Genomic DNA, 17,648 nt, shown 5'->3' with positions numbered 1-17,648 from the left:
CAGCATAAAGATAGACAGGAAGGACCAGCACAAAGATAGACAGGAAGGACCAGGACAAAGATAGACAAGAAGGACCAGGACAAAGATAGACAGGAAGGACCAGGACAAAGATAGACAGGAAGGACCAGGACAAAGATAGACAGGAAGGACCAGGACAAAGATAGACAGGAAGGACCAGGACAAAGATAGACAGGAAGGACCAGCACAAAGATAGACAGGAAGGACCAGGACAAAGATAGACAGGAAGGACCAGGACAAAGATAGACAGGAAGGACCAGGACAAAGATATACAGGAATATCAAAACAGGCTGAGACAAGAAGACAGTACACAGAGGCAGACACAGACAATAATCAGGTGAAAAAGAATGAGAATAGAGAAGAGGGCAAGGAGAAGGGAGGATGCTGGAAGAGAGAGAGAGAGAGAGGAGACAGCTGAAGTGGGAAGAAAGAGGGAAGGAGAGGATGGAAGAAGAGAGGTAAAAGAGAGAAGAGACTGTGAGAAGAGACTGTGAGAGGGGTGAGAGTGTGGAAGAAGAGGGAGGAAGACCCGGGCACCGCCGGCCACTTCCCTGGTACCAGTATATACAAACACGGAAAGACAAGACACTAAACTAGTGAACTGCCTCGTTAACATCCACACCCTGTAAGATCCTACAGAAATCATCCACGAAACAAGTGGAACACTCACAACGGAATTTGAAATTATATTAAAGTTTCTAAAAAAAAAATTCACCAAAGAATTATCTCCCAAACGTCGTCTACAGCTCTCTATAAGATGGACGGGCTGACCGCATCATGATGGACTACCAGAAAGTCTTCGACATCGTCCCATCCAGACAGTTTCACCATCAGCTTTACAACCAGGCAAGAGTGCACGTGCACTCTTGTGCACGTGCACACTCTTGTGCACGTGCACTACAGCGTGCACGTGCTGAGCTGTACGAGGGAACACGTCACCATTGGACGCAAGGAGCAGTAGCGAGCCTGTAGAGACGAGTGGAACACGTCTAGGACCTCGTCTACGACCCATAGAGCACGTCAGGGACCTCGTCTACGACCCCATAGAGCACGTCAGGGACCTCGTCTACGAGCCATAGAGCACGTCAGGGACCTCGTCTACGACCCATAGAGTACGTCAGGGACCTCGTCTACGACCCATAGAGCACGTCAGAGACCTCGTCTACGACCCATAGAGTACGTCAGGGACCTCGTCTACGACCCATAGAGCACGTCAGGGACCTCGTCTACGACCCATAGAGCACGTCAGGGACCTCGTCTACGACCCATAGAGCACGTCAGGGACCTCGTCTACGACCCATAGAGCACGTCAGGGACCTCGTCTACGACCCATGGAGCACGTCAGGGACCTCGTCTACGACCCATAGAGTCTCTCATATGGTTCAATGACGTAATTTAAGTCCAGCGCGACCCTTCAGGACAATATCTGTCCGAAGTTGTGAAACAGATAAAACGTCTCAACCCATATTATACCTCAAGATATAATATATCAAGATAACCTCAAGATAACCTCAAGATAACCTCAAGATATGAAGATGGCGGAATATAGAGCCCCGGTGTGGAAATACCACCAACACAAACCAAAGAAATCAGAGACAGGTGTGTGTGTGTCAGAGGCAGCAGGTGTGTGTGTGTCAGAGGCAGCAGGTGTGTGTGTCAGAGGTAGCAGGTGTGTGTGTCAGGTAGCAGGTGTGTGTGTCAGAGGTAGCAGGTGTGTGTGTCAGGGGTAGCAGGTGTGTGTGTCAGGTAGCAGGTGTGTGTGTCAGAGGTAGCAGGTGTGTGTGTCAGAGGTAGCAGGTGTGTGTGTCAGAGGTAGCAGGTGTGTGTGTCAGGGGTAGCAGGTGTGTGTGTCAGAGGTAGCAGGTGTGTGTGTCAGAGGTAGCAGGTGTGTGTGTCGGAGGTAGCAGGTGTGTGTGTCAGAGGTAGCAGGTGTGTGTGTGTCAGAGGCAGCAGGTGTGTGTGTCAGAGGTAGCAGGTGTGTGTGTCAGAGGCAGCAGGTGTGTGTGTCAGAGGCAGCAGGTGTGTGTGTCAGAGGTAGCAGGTGTGTGTGTCAGAGGTAGCAGGTGTGTGTGTCAGGTAGCAGGTGTGTGTGTCAGAGGTAGCAGGTGTGTGTGTCAGGGGTAGCAGGTGTGTGTGTCAGGTAGCAGGTGTGTGTGTCAGAGGTAGCAGGTGTGTGCGCCTCCTGTCCAGGATTCCAGTTTGTGTGGTCCGGGGAAAATGGAGGAACATCAATATTTTCCCAAAAGTTCCTTGTTCCGTCAGAGAAAGAAGTATTGGTGCTCGCGCGCGCGCGCGTGTTCGCGAATGTTTGTATTTACAATTTGTGCCTGAGGGATCCAGCTGTTAGCTCTTGGACCCCGATTTTCAAGTCGTGGGTTCTGTAATGTATGGACTCTTGGACCCCGATTTTCAAGTCGTGGGTTCTGTAATGTATGGACTCTCGACCTATTTTCCGCCATCATATCTGTACTACACATATTTCTCGTTGTCACACACACACACACACACACACACACACACGCACACACACACACACACACAAGGGGCCTCGTAGCCTGGTGGATAGCGCGCAGGACTCGTAATTCTGTGGCGCGGGTTCGATTCCCGCACGAGGCAGAAACAAATGGGCAAAGTCTCTTTCACCCTAAGTGCCCCTGTTACCTAGCAGTAAATAGGTACCTGGGAGTTAGTCAGCTGTCACGGGCTGCTTCCTGGGGTGTGTGTGTGGTGTGGGAAAAAAAAAAAAAAAAAAAAAGTAGTTAGTAAACAGTTGATTGACAGTTGAGAGGCGGGCCGAAAGAGCAAAGCTCAACCCCCGCAAAAACACAACTAGTAAACACACAACTAGTAAACACACACACACACACACACACACACACACACACACACACACACACACACACACACACACACACACACACACATTCCCAGAATGCTGCCCGTAGCAAATGTCACACTCCCAAATACCTAATTACTGCTAGGTGAACATGGGCATCTGGTGACAGAAATTATGCCTATTTGTTTCTGTCTCAGCCAGAAATCGAACAGGACCCATAAGACTACGACCTTCAGGAGCTGTCCCTGTCGGCGGCGAGGTCCTGTGGTGTGTGTGTGTGTGTGTGTGTGTGTGTGTGTGTGTGTGTGTGTGTGTGTGTGTGTGTGTGTGTGTGTGTGTGTGTGTGTGTGTGTGTGAAGTTGAGGGAGGAGGGGCGTTCTGTACCAAATATTTAATCTTGTTTTCTTTCTCTGGCAGCTTGCGAAATACACAAATATTTTATTTTCCGAGTCTCCTGCCACTTGCTCTCTGGTTCTGTGGCTTCCTACCCCCCTCGTCTCTGTGTATATATATATATATATATATATATATATATATATATATATATAACAAACATAGGAATGTGCCTAAATGCCAACAGCGACTGCCCCGACAGGTACAAGAGGAGTGTTGTTAACGCATATGTCGACCGTGCTCTCAGCCACAGCTCAGAATGGAAGCAAGTCGACGAAGAACTCTGTAGGGTAAGGCAGGTTCTAGTCAATAACGGCTTCTCCAATGGTTTCGTCGAAGACATCATAAGAAGGAAAGTGAAAAGCCATGCAACCTCTGAAGAGACAACTAACACAACACCTATACCCCCTATTAGACTATTTTACAGGAACTTCTTTTCCACAGCTCATAAAACGGAGGAAAGGGTCCTGAAAGATATTGTTAATAGAAACGTTATCCCTACAGACAAAAATCAGAGGATACAACTGACGATTTACTATAAAACCAGAAAAACGGCCAGCCTACTCATGAGAAACTCTCCAGACACAAAACAGAACGCTTTAAAAGAGACTAACGTCGTCTATGCCTTCAAATGCCCACTTGGGGACTGTAAGCTCCAAAAAACCCAGTATATAGGCAAGACAACAACATCTCTTTCTAGGCGTTTAACGATGCATAAGCAACAGGGCTCCATTAAGGAACATATAATCTCTTCCCACAACCAAACCATCGCCAGAGAAATCCTAGTAAACAACACAGAAATCATCGATAGATACAGCGATAGCAGGCGGCTTGACGTTTGCGAGGCACTACACATCAAGAAGTCAACACCAGCAATCAACAGCCAATTATTGCACAACTATATTCTACCCACCTCAAGACTCCGCTCCAATATAGAAGCATCAAGAAATATGGACCAATAGGCTTTCTACAAACACTTCTATTCAATACCCATTGTTTGTGTTCTGTCTTGTGTTGATACTTTTAATACCCTATTAATATCCCCTCTTGTTCTGTCTTGTGTTAATGCCACATCACCCCTCCCACCTCACTCAAATGTAGATATAAAATCGGAGATACGTAAGTTCTATTCAGTTGTGTATTTGTGAACTAAAGTCTTTGAAAATGTAATAAGTTTTACGAAACGCGCCCGTGTCGCGTCAGACTAGAAATAAACATGAATTTTGGAGAATTAATTTTTGATTTACCTCCAACAGTGAAGCGTAATGTACGAAAGATTGAGAAAATTCGTGTTAGAATTATTAATCTTACTTTTTCGGTCATATTTAATAATATATGTCTACAGGAAAGACTGCTACCAAAATATACTAATATATATATATATATATATATATATATATATATATATATATATAAATACTTATTCCAAGCAATGTATATCTCTCTCTACCACATTTTCCAAGCCATCTCGTAATTAGTTTTGAGCATTGTATTAATTATAAAGACATACTGACGTTTGCTCTTATTGTGTTGGGACAAGGAGGAAATGGGAAGGGAGGTGAAAATGTGGAGGAACAGGGAGAGTTGTGTGGGAAAGGGAGCAGAAGAGAAAGAGGAAGAGAGAGAGGGAGAAAAAAACAAATAGAGAGCAATATAGGCCACCGAGCTTGGAGTCCTCCATGGGTTATATCTTGAGGGACACTGTAAGCTGTCTCACACATAGGGGCTCAGTACAATCCCGACATATCCAACAATTCCATGAAAACTGTACCAAACAAATAAAATGTGCATCACGGGTGTTGCCGGGTAATGGATGGTCGGGGCACTAGCAGCCTGTGAGTTCCAGTGCCTCATGAGTGCCCTGACACCCACAAGCGGAGTGTTGTCGAGGTCTGTGTCCACCGCGACCCACACACACACTGCTCCAGGTGGACCAGCAACTCGGTGGAGTAAGACAGGTCAATAATGGATACGATAACGGATACGTCGAAGAGATCTTCAAAAGGAAGATGAGCCGCCATGCTGCCTCAGACGGAGTCGACAACATCACACGCGCTTCCTGTTCCTACTATCAAGATATTCTACAGGGACGTCTTCTCCTCGGCTCACACAACGGAAGACAGAGATCTGAAAAATATTATTTATAGAAATATGACCCCTAGGGACACCAGCCAGAAGATTGAACTCATAATATACCACAAGAACAACAGGTCTGCTCATGATAAACTCTCCTCACACCAAGCAAAACTCCTTGAAATATGAATGTTGTTTATGCCTTCACATGCCCATTTGGGGACTGTCAGACCCACCGATCTCAGTGTATAGGCAAGACAGCAAAAATCCCTTTCAAGATGTCTACTTTGCACAAACAGCAAGGTCCTGTGAAGGATGTGGTCACTACACATAACTAGATCATCACCACATACATCCTCACAAACAACACCAAAATTATCGACCAATACAGTGATAATAAAAGACTGGACATTGATATATATATATATATATATATATATATATATATATATATATATATATATATATATATATATATATATATATATATATACGGAAAATCCACAGAGAAATATGAAAGGAGGTGAACGTTTCGGCTTGTTAAAGCCTTTGTCAACACCAGACTGACAAAGACTTTAACAAGCCGAAACGTTCACCTCCTTTCATATTTCTCTGTGGATTTTCCGCGTAAAATGATCAGTGTTTTGTGATCGTCAATTGCATATATATATATATATATATATATATATATATATATATATATATATATATATATATATATATATATATATATATATATATAATATATATATATATATATATATATATATATATATATATATATATATATATATATGTCGTACCTAGTAGCCAGAACGCACTTCTCAGCCTACTATGCAAGGCCAGATTTGCCTAATAAGCCAAGTTTTTATGAATTAATGTGTGTTCGATTACCTAACCTAACCTAACCTAACTTTCTCGGCTACCTAACGTAGCCGAGAAAGCTACCTATATATATGTATATATATATATATTATTAATATGACCGAAAAAGTAAGATTAATAATTCTAACACGAATTTTCTCAATCTTTCGTACATTACGCTTCACTGTTGGAGGTAAATCAAAAATCACTTCTCCAAAATTCATTTTTATTTCTAGTCTGACGCGACACGGGCGCGTTTCGTAAAACTTATTACATTTTCAAAGACTTCACAAATACACAACTGATTAGAACGTATCTCTGATTTTATATCTACAAGGATATAAATATAAAAAATGTAGATATAAAATCTATGTAGATATAAAATCAGAGATACGTTCTAATCAGTTGTGTATTTGTGAAGTCTTTGAAAATGTAATAAGTTTTACGAAACGCGCCCGTGTCGCGTCAGACTAGAAATAAAAATGAATTTTGGAGAAGTGATTTTTGATTTACCTCCAACAGTGAAGCGTAATGTACGAAAGATTGAGAAAATTCGTGTTAGAATTATTAATCTTACTTTTTCGGTCATATTTAATAATATATGTCTACAGGAAAGACTGCTACCAAAATATACTAGTATATATATATATATATATATATACATATATATACTCATGTCTTTTCAACAAGGCGTTGAAAGAAGTTCTCCTTGGAGGGGTGGCAGGTAAGATGGTCTTTCTTACAGCAGTGTGAGGGGTAAATCGTTATATTCATTACTACGAGGGACATGAGTAAGTTTAATTAGTTATAGTTTGGAATATTCCGGTGACAGGGGGGGCTATTAGACCCTTGGAGGTCATCCTGGGCCATCGACGAACCTAGCTCAAGATGCTGCCTACAACAGTTCCCTAGCTCCCAAGCACCTATTTACTCCAACCCATCATCAAGCTATGCAGCTCCATGCTGAAACCCATCCTCCGAATTGACAGTACGATTTAATACTAAGTGTAATAAGTACACTTTCTTACTGTCATAAACAGTGCATAATTGCACTTATGGGGCTGTTATATTTACCCAACTCCCTCCCCCGATTTAATTCTCGTTTTCTCTTAGGACACTCAGAATTTTAGGATGAAGTTTTCAATTTTAAATTGCGATATACAAGTTTTAAATATCAAGAATTTCTTTTTCATGTTTATTAAACAATATAGATTTTATACAAAATTTTAAAATATCCTGAGTTACTTTACAATTTATTGATATATTTTAGTTTTGTTTTATTAGTTTTATAAAACTGTAATATCAATATAGCTATAAGTTGAGTACTAATTGTAATTAAGAAGCAATAAAATTAATATCTTCAAAAACTAAGACGGTTAGGTGAGGTTGTGGTTTTCTATTCAGTTTTTCAGGTAAACTCAAATATTCACAATATATTTGACAGTACGATTTAATACTAAGTGAAAATAAGTACAATTCCTAACTGCTATGAATAGTACATAATTGCACTTATTTGCCTTCTTACATTTACCACCCCATTTTTGGAGGACGGGGCTGCCATACAAGGGTCGACCCCAAGACACATTCATTAATTTTAATGTGATATATTAAAAAGCAGTATTTTATTAAATAAAATTAGCGATGTTATACAGTGTTTTATAACAAAAAATTGTTAAGTTAGGGTAGGTTATAATTTTAGGTTCTGTTGGCAATTATTTTTATTTAAAGTACGTGGGTGAAACATTTAAGAAAGTTGCGATTCGAACGGGGATCGTCAGCGAAGCGCTGTTCGAGAATCGTTCGAACGTCATCAGTTGCGAGGCGTGTTTAGAGGGGGGGGGGGGGGGGGAAGGAGGGGGGGAAGGGGGGGGGGGGTTTGGCGGCTGCATAGAATCACTTTTGGTCTTTGTCGATGAGGGCTGGTTGACATTTATATACATGCGACTCGAACAGACCACGTGTCACACAGACCACGTGTCACACAGACCACGTGTCACACAGACCACGTGTCACACAGACCACGTGTCACACAGACCATGTGTCACACAGACCATGTGTCACACAGACCACGTGTCACACAGACCACGTGTCACACAGACCATGTGTCACACAGACCATGTGTCACACAGACCACGTGTCACACAGACCACGTGTCACACAGACCACGTGTCACAGACCACGTGTCACACAGACCACGTGTCACACAGACCATGTGTCACACAGACCACGTGTCACACAGACCACGTGTCACATAGACCACGTGTCACACAGACCACGTGTCACACAGACTACGTGTCACACAGACCATGTGTCACACAGACCACGTGTCACAGACCACGTGTCACACAGACCACGTGTCACACAGACCACGTGTCACACAGACCACGTGTCACATAGACCACGTGTCACACAGACCACGTGTCACACAGACCACGTGTCACACAGACCACGTGACACACAGACCACGTGTCACACAGACCACGTGACACACAGACCACGTGACACACAGACCACGTGACACACAGACCACGTGTCACACAGACCACGTGACACACAGACCACGTGTCACACAGACCACGTGACACACAGACCACATGTCACACAGACCACGTGACACACAGACCACGTGTCACACAGACCACGTGACACACAGACCACGTGTCACACAGACCACGTGTCACACAGACCACGTGACACACAGACCACGTGTCACACAGACCACGTGTCACACAGACCACGTGACACACAGACCACGTGTCACACAGACCACGTGACACACAGACCACGTGTCACACAGACCACGTGTCACACAGACCACGTGACACACAGACCACGTGTCACACAGACCACGTGTCACATTGTTCGATAAAAGGTCGAACGTCATCAGTTGTGCTTCGTGTGTAAAACGTTTTTCATTCATAAACTGAATCAACATAATTAACGAGCATTTGACCCTTGTTGATGAGACTGGGCAATATCCCGCTAGACGAACAGACGCATCAGATGAAAGAAAACTTCCCCAAACTTCCCTCCCCCCCCCCCCGCCGGGAACTAAACCAAACCCTTTTCGGTTGTAAAACAGACGCGAAGCGGTTCTGTACTGACCATAATAACCAACCCTTTGTCGCTATCTGTGTTTCCATCTCTGGTTTTTTTTCAGCTTTCCTTCAGACACGCCTAATGTCCTTCGTCTGGCCTTATCTCCGTCTCCCTCTCCTCCCACAACTGTCCCTCACCTTTCATCACACCTCGACAGACTCACCAATCCACCCTCCCCACCACAAATCCACCTCCCCCCCACCACCACCACCACCAATCCACCCCCCACCACCACCACCAATCCACCCCCCCCCCACCACCACCAATCCACCCCCCCACCACCACCAATCCACCCCCTCCCCCACCACCACCAATCCACCCCCCCCCACCACCACCAATCCACCCCCCCCCCCCCACCACCACCAATCCACCCAAGGTTCACTCTACTTTTCAGACGTTCAATGGAGGAAGTCCACCAAGTTCCCGACTCATTACCTCCCTCCCTCGTCTCCAGAGGTGAGGTGGCAGGAGGAAACCTGGTGAGGTGTTGTTGTGAGGGGCTGTCCCTGGGATGGTGTCCCTGGGATGGTGTCCCTGGGATGGTGTCCCTGGGATGGTGTCCCTGGCTGGCAGCCGGATGCACCAGCTGGCAGCAGCCGGCCAGGAGACGAGGCTGGCGGAGCTCCGCCGGTAACATTACATTGCTATTTTATGGTTGGCTTCGACGGCTGAGTTAGTGTATGAGGGAACCTTGTCCTGTTGTTGACCAGTTGTTAGTGGCTGTACTGGACGTTTGTGGGTTGTTAGCGGGTCGTACAGGTCGTTAACTGTTTGTGGGAGTGTGATTTGTTATGGTTATATACCTGGGGTTTACCTGACGATAACGATCTCTCTAGTGGCCTCGACAGGAATAGGAAGCCTTTGGGTTGTCAAAGGTTTTCTGATTATTCCTGAAGACTTTTTCAGGGATGAAATCTATAGGTTGAGAGGGAGGGAGGGAGAGAGAGAGAGAGAGAGAGAGAGAGAGAGAGAGAGAGAGAGAGAGAGAGAGAGAGAGAGAGAGACAGAGAGAGAGAGAGAGAGACAGAGAGAGAGAGAGAGAGAGAGAGAGAGAGAGAGAGAGAGAGAGAGAGAGAGAGAGAGAGAGAGAGAGAGAGAGAGAGAGAGAGACAGAGACAGAGAGAGAGAGAGAGAGAGAGAGAGAGAGAGAGAGAGAGAGAGAGAGAGAAAGAAAGAAACAGACAGACAGAAAAAGTTGGTGGTGGACAAACAGTCTGCAATAAAAGTCAATGTGAAGAACAACAATAAGACTCAACAATAACATGGCCGTTGTTCTCACACCAGCAATTCGCTTTTGTTTTTTATTTAATTTCATTGTTTTATTTTCGTATTTTTGTATTTTTATTTTGTATTGATTACCTCACAACACTACTGTGATAGTCTTCACTGTATTACCTCACAACACTACTGTGATAGTCTTCACTGTATTACCTCACAACACTACTGTGATAGTCTTCACTGTATTACCTCACAACACTACTGTGATAGTCTTCATTGTATAACCTCACAACACTACTGTGATAGTCTTCACTGTATAACCTCACAACACTACTGTGATAGTCTTCATTGTATAACCTCACAACACTACTGTGATAGTCTTCACTGTATTACCTCACAACACTACTGTGATAGTCTTCACTGTATAACCTCACAACACTACTGTGATAGTCTTCACTGTATTACCTCACAACACTACTGTGATAGTCTTCACTGTATTACCTCACAACACTACTGTGATAGTCTTCACTGTATTACCTCACAACACTACTGTGATAGTCTTCACTGTATTACCTCACAACACTACTGTGATAGTCTTCACTGTATTACCTCACAACACTACTGTGATAGTCTTCATTGTATAACCTCACAACACTACTGTGATAGTCTTCACTGTATAACCTCACAACACTACTGTGATAGTCTTCATTGTATAACCTCACAACACTACTGTGATAGTCTTCACTGTATTACCTCACAACACTACTGTGATAGTCTTCACTGTATAACCTCACAACACTACTGTGATAGTCTTCACTGTATTACCTCACAACACTACTGTGATAGTCTTCACTGTATAACCTCACAACACTACTGTGATAGTCTTCACTGTATTACCTCACAACACTACTGTGATAGTCTTCACTGTATTACCTCACAACACTACTGTGATAGTCTTCACTGTATTACCTCACAACACTACTGTGATAGTCTTCACTGTATTACCTCACAACACTACTGTGATAGTCTTCACTGTATTACCTCACAACACTACTGTGATAATCTTCACTGTATTACCTCACAACACTACTGTGATAATCTTCACTGTATTACCTCACAACACTACTGTGATAATCTTCACTGTATAACCTCACAACACTACTGTGATAATCTTCACTGTATAACCTCACAACACTACTGTGATAATCTTCACTGTATAACCTCACAACACTACTGTGATAATCTTCACTGTATTACCTCACAACACTACTGTGATAATCTTCACTGTATAACCTCACAACACTACTGTGATAATCTTCACTGTATAACCTCACAACACTACTGTGATAATCTTCACTGTATAACCTCACAACACTACTGTGATAATCTTCACTGTATTACCTCACAACACTACTGTGATAATCTTCACTGTATTACCTCACAACACTACTGTGATAGTCTTCACTGTATAACCTCACAACACTACTGTGATAGTCTTCACTGTATAACCTCACAACACTACTGTGATAGTCTTCACTGTATAACCTCACAACACTACTGTGATAATCTTCACTGTATTACCTCACAACACTACTGTGATAGTCTTCACTGTATTACCTCACAACACTACTGTGATAATCTTCACTGTATTACCTCACAACACTACTGTGATAATCTTCACTGTATACCTCACAACACTACTGTGATAGTCTTCACTGTATTACCTCACAACACTACTGTGATAGTCTTCACTGTATTACCTCACAACACTACTGTGATAGTCTTCACTGTATAACCTCACAACACTACTGTGATAGTCTTCACTGTATTACCTCACAACACTACTGTGATAAGTCTTCACTGTATAACCTCACAACACTACTGTGATAATCTTCACTGTATAACCTCACAACACTACTGTGATAATCTTCACTGTATAACCTCACAACACTACTGTGATAATCTTCACTGTATACCTCACAACACTACTGTGATAATCTTCACTGTATAACCTCACAACACTACTGTGATAATCTTCACTGTATAACCTCACAACACTACTGTGATAATCTTCACTGTATACCTCACAACACTACTGTGATAATCTTCACTGTATTACCTCACAACACTACTGTGATAATCTTCACTGTATTACCTCACAACACTACTGTGATAGTCTTCACTGTATAACCTCACAACACTACTGTGATAGTCTTCACTGTATAACCTCACAACACTACTGTGATAGTCTTCACTGTATAACCTCACAACACTACTGTGATAATCTTCACTGTATTACCTCACAACACTACTGTGATAGTCTTCACTGTATTACCTCACAACACTACTGTGATAATCTTCACTGTATTACCTCACAACACTACTGTGATAATCTTCACTGTATTACCTCACAACACTACTGTGATAGTCTTCACTGTATTACCTCACAACACTACTGTGATAGTCTTCACTGTATTACCTCACAACACTACTGTGATAGTCTTCACTGTATAACCTCACAACACTACTGTGATAGTCTTCACTGTATTACCTCACAACACTACTGTGATAATCTTCACTGTATTACCTCACAACACTACTGTGATAATCTTCACTGTATTACCTCACAACACTACTGTGATAATCTTCACTGTATTACCTCACAACACTACTGTGATAATCTTCACTGTATTACCTCACAACACTACTGTGATAGTCTTCACTGTATTACCTCACAACACTACTGTGATAGTCTTCACTGTATTACCTCACAACACTACTGTGATAGTCTTCACTGTATTACCTCACAACACTACTGTGATAGTCTTCACTGTATTACCTCTCAACACTACTGTGATAGTCTTCACTGTATTACCTCACAACACTACTGTGATAGTCTTCACTGTATTACCTCACAACACTACTGTGATAGTCTTCACTGTATTACCTCACAACACTACTGTGATAATCTTCACTGTATTACCTCACAACACTACTGTGATAATCTTCACTGTATAACCTCACAACACTACTGTGATAATCTTCACTGTATTACCTCACAACACTACTGTGATAATCTTCACTGTATTACCTCACAACACTACTGTGATAGTCTTCACTGTATAACCTCACAACACTACTGTGATAGTCTTCACTGTATTACCTCACAACACTACTGTGATAATCTTCACTGTATAACCTCACAACACTACTGTGATAGTCTTCACTGTATAACCTCACAACACTACTGTGATAGTCTTCACTGTATAACCTCACAACACTACTGTGATAGTCTTCACTGTATAACCTCACAACACTACTGTGATAGTCTTCACTGTATAACCTCACAACACTACTGTGATAGTCTTCACTGTATAACCTCACAACACTACTTTGATAGTCTTCACTGTATAACCTCACAACACTACTGTGATAGTCTTCACTGTATAACCTCACAACACTACTGTGATAGTCTTCACTGTATAACCTCACAACACTACTGTGATAGTCTTCACTGTATTACCTCACAACACTACTGTGATAGTCTTCACTGTATAACCTCACAACACTACTGTGATAGTCTTCACTGTATAACCTCACAACACTACTGTGATAGTCTTCACTGTATTACCTCACAACACTACTGTGATAGTCTTCACTGTATAACCTCACAACACTACTGTGATAGTCTTCACTGTATAACCTCACAACACTACTGTGATAGTCTTCACTGTATAACCTCACAACACTACTGTGATAGTCTTCACTGTATAACCTCACAACACTACTGTGATAGTCTTCACTGTATAACCTCACAACACTACTGTGATAGTCTTCACTGTATTACCTCACAACACTACTGTGATAGTCTTCACTGTATTACCTCACAACACTACTGTGATAGTCTTCACTGTATTACCTCACAACACTACTGTGATAGTCTTCACTGTATAACCTCACAACACTACTGTGATAGTCTTCACTGTATAACCTCACAACACTACTGTGATAGTCTTCACTGTATAACCTCACAACACTACTGTGATAGTCTTCACTGTATTACCTCACAACACTACTGTGATAGTCTTCACTGTATAACCTCACAACACTACTGTGATAGTCTTCACTGTATAACCTCACAACACTACTGTGATAGTCTTCACTGTATAACCTCACAACACTACTGTGATAGTCTTCACTGTATAACCTCACAACACTACTGTGATAGTCTTCACTGTATAACATCACAACACTACTGTGATAGTCTTCACTGTATAACCTCACAACACTACTGTGATAGTCTTCACTGTATAACCTCACAACACTACTGTGATAGTCTTCACTGTATAACCTCACAACACTACTGTGATAGTCTTCACTGTATAACCTCACAACACTACTGTGATAGTCTTCACTGTATTACCTCACAACACTACTGTGATAATCTTCACTGTATTACCTCACAACACTACTGTGATAATCTTCACTGTATTACCTCACAACACTACTGTGATAGTCTTCACTGTATAACCTCACAACACTACTGTGATAATCTTCACTGTATTACCTCACAACACTACTGTGATAATCTTCACTGTATTACCTCACAACACTACTGTGATAATCTTCACTGTATAACCTCACAACACTACTGTGATAGTCTTCACTGTATTACCTCACAACACTACTGTGATAGTCTTCACTGTTTAACCTCACAACACTACTGTGATAGTCTTCACTGTATTACCTCACAACACTACTGTGATAGTCTTCACTGTTTAACCTCACAACACTACTGTGATAGTCTTCACTGTATAACCTCACAACACTACTGTGATAATCTTCACTGTATTACCTCACAACACTACTGTGATAATCTTCACTGTATTACCTCACAACACTACTGTGATAATCTTAACTGTATAACCTCACAACACTACTGTGATAGTCTTCACTGTATTACCTCACAACACTACTGTGATAATCTTCACTGTATTACCTCACAACACTACTGTGATAGTCTTCACTGTATTACCTCACAACACTACTGTGATAATCTTCACTGTATTACCTCACAACACTACTGTGATAATCTTCACTGTATTACCTCACAACACTACTGTGATAGTCTTCACTGTATTACCTCACAACACTACTGTGATAGTCTTCACTGTATTACCTCACAACACTACTGTGATAGTCTTCACTGTTTAACCTCACAACACTACTGTGATAGTCTTCACTGTATAACCTCACAACACTACTGTGATAGTCTTCACTGTATTACCTCACAACACTACTGTGATAGTTTTCACTGTATTACCTCACAACACTACTGTGATAATCTTCACTGTATTACCTCACAACACTACTGTGATAATCTTCACTGTATTACCTCACAACACTACTGTGATAATCTTCACTGTATTACCTCACAACACTACTGTGATAATCTTCACTGTATTACTTAACAATATATCTTATTGTAACTGTGAATTAGGATGACGTAAAGAGCTGAACAATCAAACTGTTATTATTGTAATACAGACATGTAGTGTGTTAGGTAATGATGGGTGGTGTGTGTAGGGTTCTGACCTGATGGTGTGTGTAGGGTTCTGCCCTGATGGTGTGTGTAGGGTTCTGCCCTGATGGTGTGTGTAGGGTTCTGCCCTGATGGTGTGTGTAGGGTTCTGCCCTGATGGTGTGTGTAGGGTTCTGCCCTGATGGTGTGTGTAGGGTTCTGCCCTGATGGTGTGTGTAGGGTTCTGCTCTGATGGTGTGTGTAGGGTTCTGCCCTGATGGTGTGTGTAGGGTTCTGCCCTGATGGTGTGTGTAGGGTTCTGCCATGATGGTGTAAGGAGCAACTTTAGGAAACCGCAGCACCCCTTCAATTCTATTTCTTTTCCCACTCTATTATCTTATATAATTCCCTTATTATCCCTTCTTTTGTTCCCTCCCTCCCTTCCTTAACCCCCCCTACCTTCCTATCTTCCCTTCCTTCCTACCCCCCCCTCCCCCCTTCCCTCCGTCCCTCCCTACCCCCCCCTCCCTACCTTCCCTCCCTCCTACCCCCCCCTCCCTACCTTCCCTCCCTCCCTCCTACCCCCCCCCTCCCTACCTTCCCTCCCTCCCTCCTACCCCCCCCCCCCCTCCCTCCGTCCCTCCCTCCCTCCTACCCCCCCTCCCTACCTTCCCTCCCTACCTTCCCTCCCTCCCTCCTAACCCCCCCACCCTCCCTCCCTCCCTCCGTCTCTTACCTGTAGCAGCTGAGGAAGCAAAGGGTGTTGCCATCTTAAGGTTATTGTTATTTTTTGTGGTGGAGGAGGAGGAGGAGGCGGCCGCCTGGCCCACGTGGCGCTTCACAGAGATCCTGTTGACGCCTCGACCAGAGCTGACACAGGGCGAGCGTCCGGAGTGGCTGCTGGTGCCACCCTGCTGTGGGGGACAGAAGGGGGGGGGGTTAAAGTCATATCTTTATACACTCGTCACGTCTTCTACTGTGCAGCTATAGTGGCACAGCTTCACAGTTAAGACCGAGGGGGGGCATCCGTTGTGAGGGGGAGTGCCTCAGGGCTCTCTCAAGGGACCTCTCATCTTTACCAAACATTTAATAGATTTAAACACATGACTGAGCAGCAACATATACAAGCGATGAGTCACAATAACGTGGCTGAAGTATGTTGACCAGACCACACACTAGAAGTTGAAGGGACGACGACGTTTCGGTCCGTCCTGGACCATTCTCAAGTCGATTGTGAGAATGGTCCAGGACGGACCGAAACGCCGTCGTCCCTTCAACTTCTAGTGTGTGGTCTGGTCAACGTATACAAATTATACAAAAATAGAGAAGAAAATAGGGAATAAAATAGGTAAGAAGATTGGGGAATTAAAAATTTACTACAAAACTACTTAATTAGGTGCTTAACGTGGGCCAAAGACTAACCGAGACAGTTGTGGGCCGCGGCAACGATCAAAGAGCTGCCATACATCAGCTGGACAATGTTGACAATTGTGTAATATGAATGTGAAAAAGATGCGAGTAGGGATTAGTAGGGATCTTATGCATAAATATCTAGTTTACATCCAGGAATTATACCTGGGTAAATACTGGTTTGGAAATTGGGTGGGTGATTTGTGCAGCTGACAT

General features: G+C 43.0%; 1 protein-coding gene across 1 annotated transcript in view; it reads right to left on the bottom strand.

Moving 5' to 3' along the window:
* Positions 1-17,648, bottom strand: part of LOC138363324 (thyrotropin-releasing hormone receptor-like) — a gene marked incomplete in the record, with an annotated part of 81,658 nt that overhangs the window by 21,088 nt on the left and 42,922 nt on the right. Inside the window, 1 exon segment of the mRNA XM_069322345.1 lies at positions 16,759-16,936. Coding sequence (XP_069178446.1) covers positions 16,759-16,936 — 178 coding nt within the window.

Source organism: Procambarus clarkii, chromosome 10 (assembly GCF_040958095.1).
Source record: "Procambarus clarkii isolate CNS0578487 chromosome 10, FALCON_Pclarkii_2.0, whole genome shotgun sequence".
In the NCBI taxonomy this organism is placed as follows: domain Eukaryota; kingdom Metazoa; phylum Arthropoda; class Malacostraca; order Decapoda; family Cambaridae; genus Procambarus; species Procambarus clarkii.
Note: the sequence above shows the minus strand (reverse complement) of the source record. Positions and strands in the feature narration are given on the sequence as shown.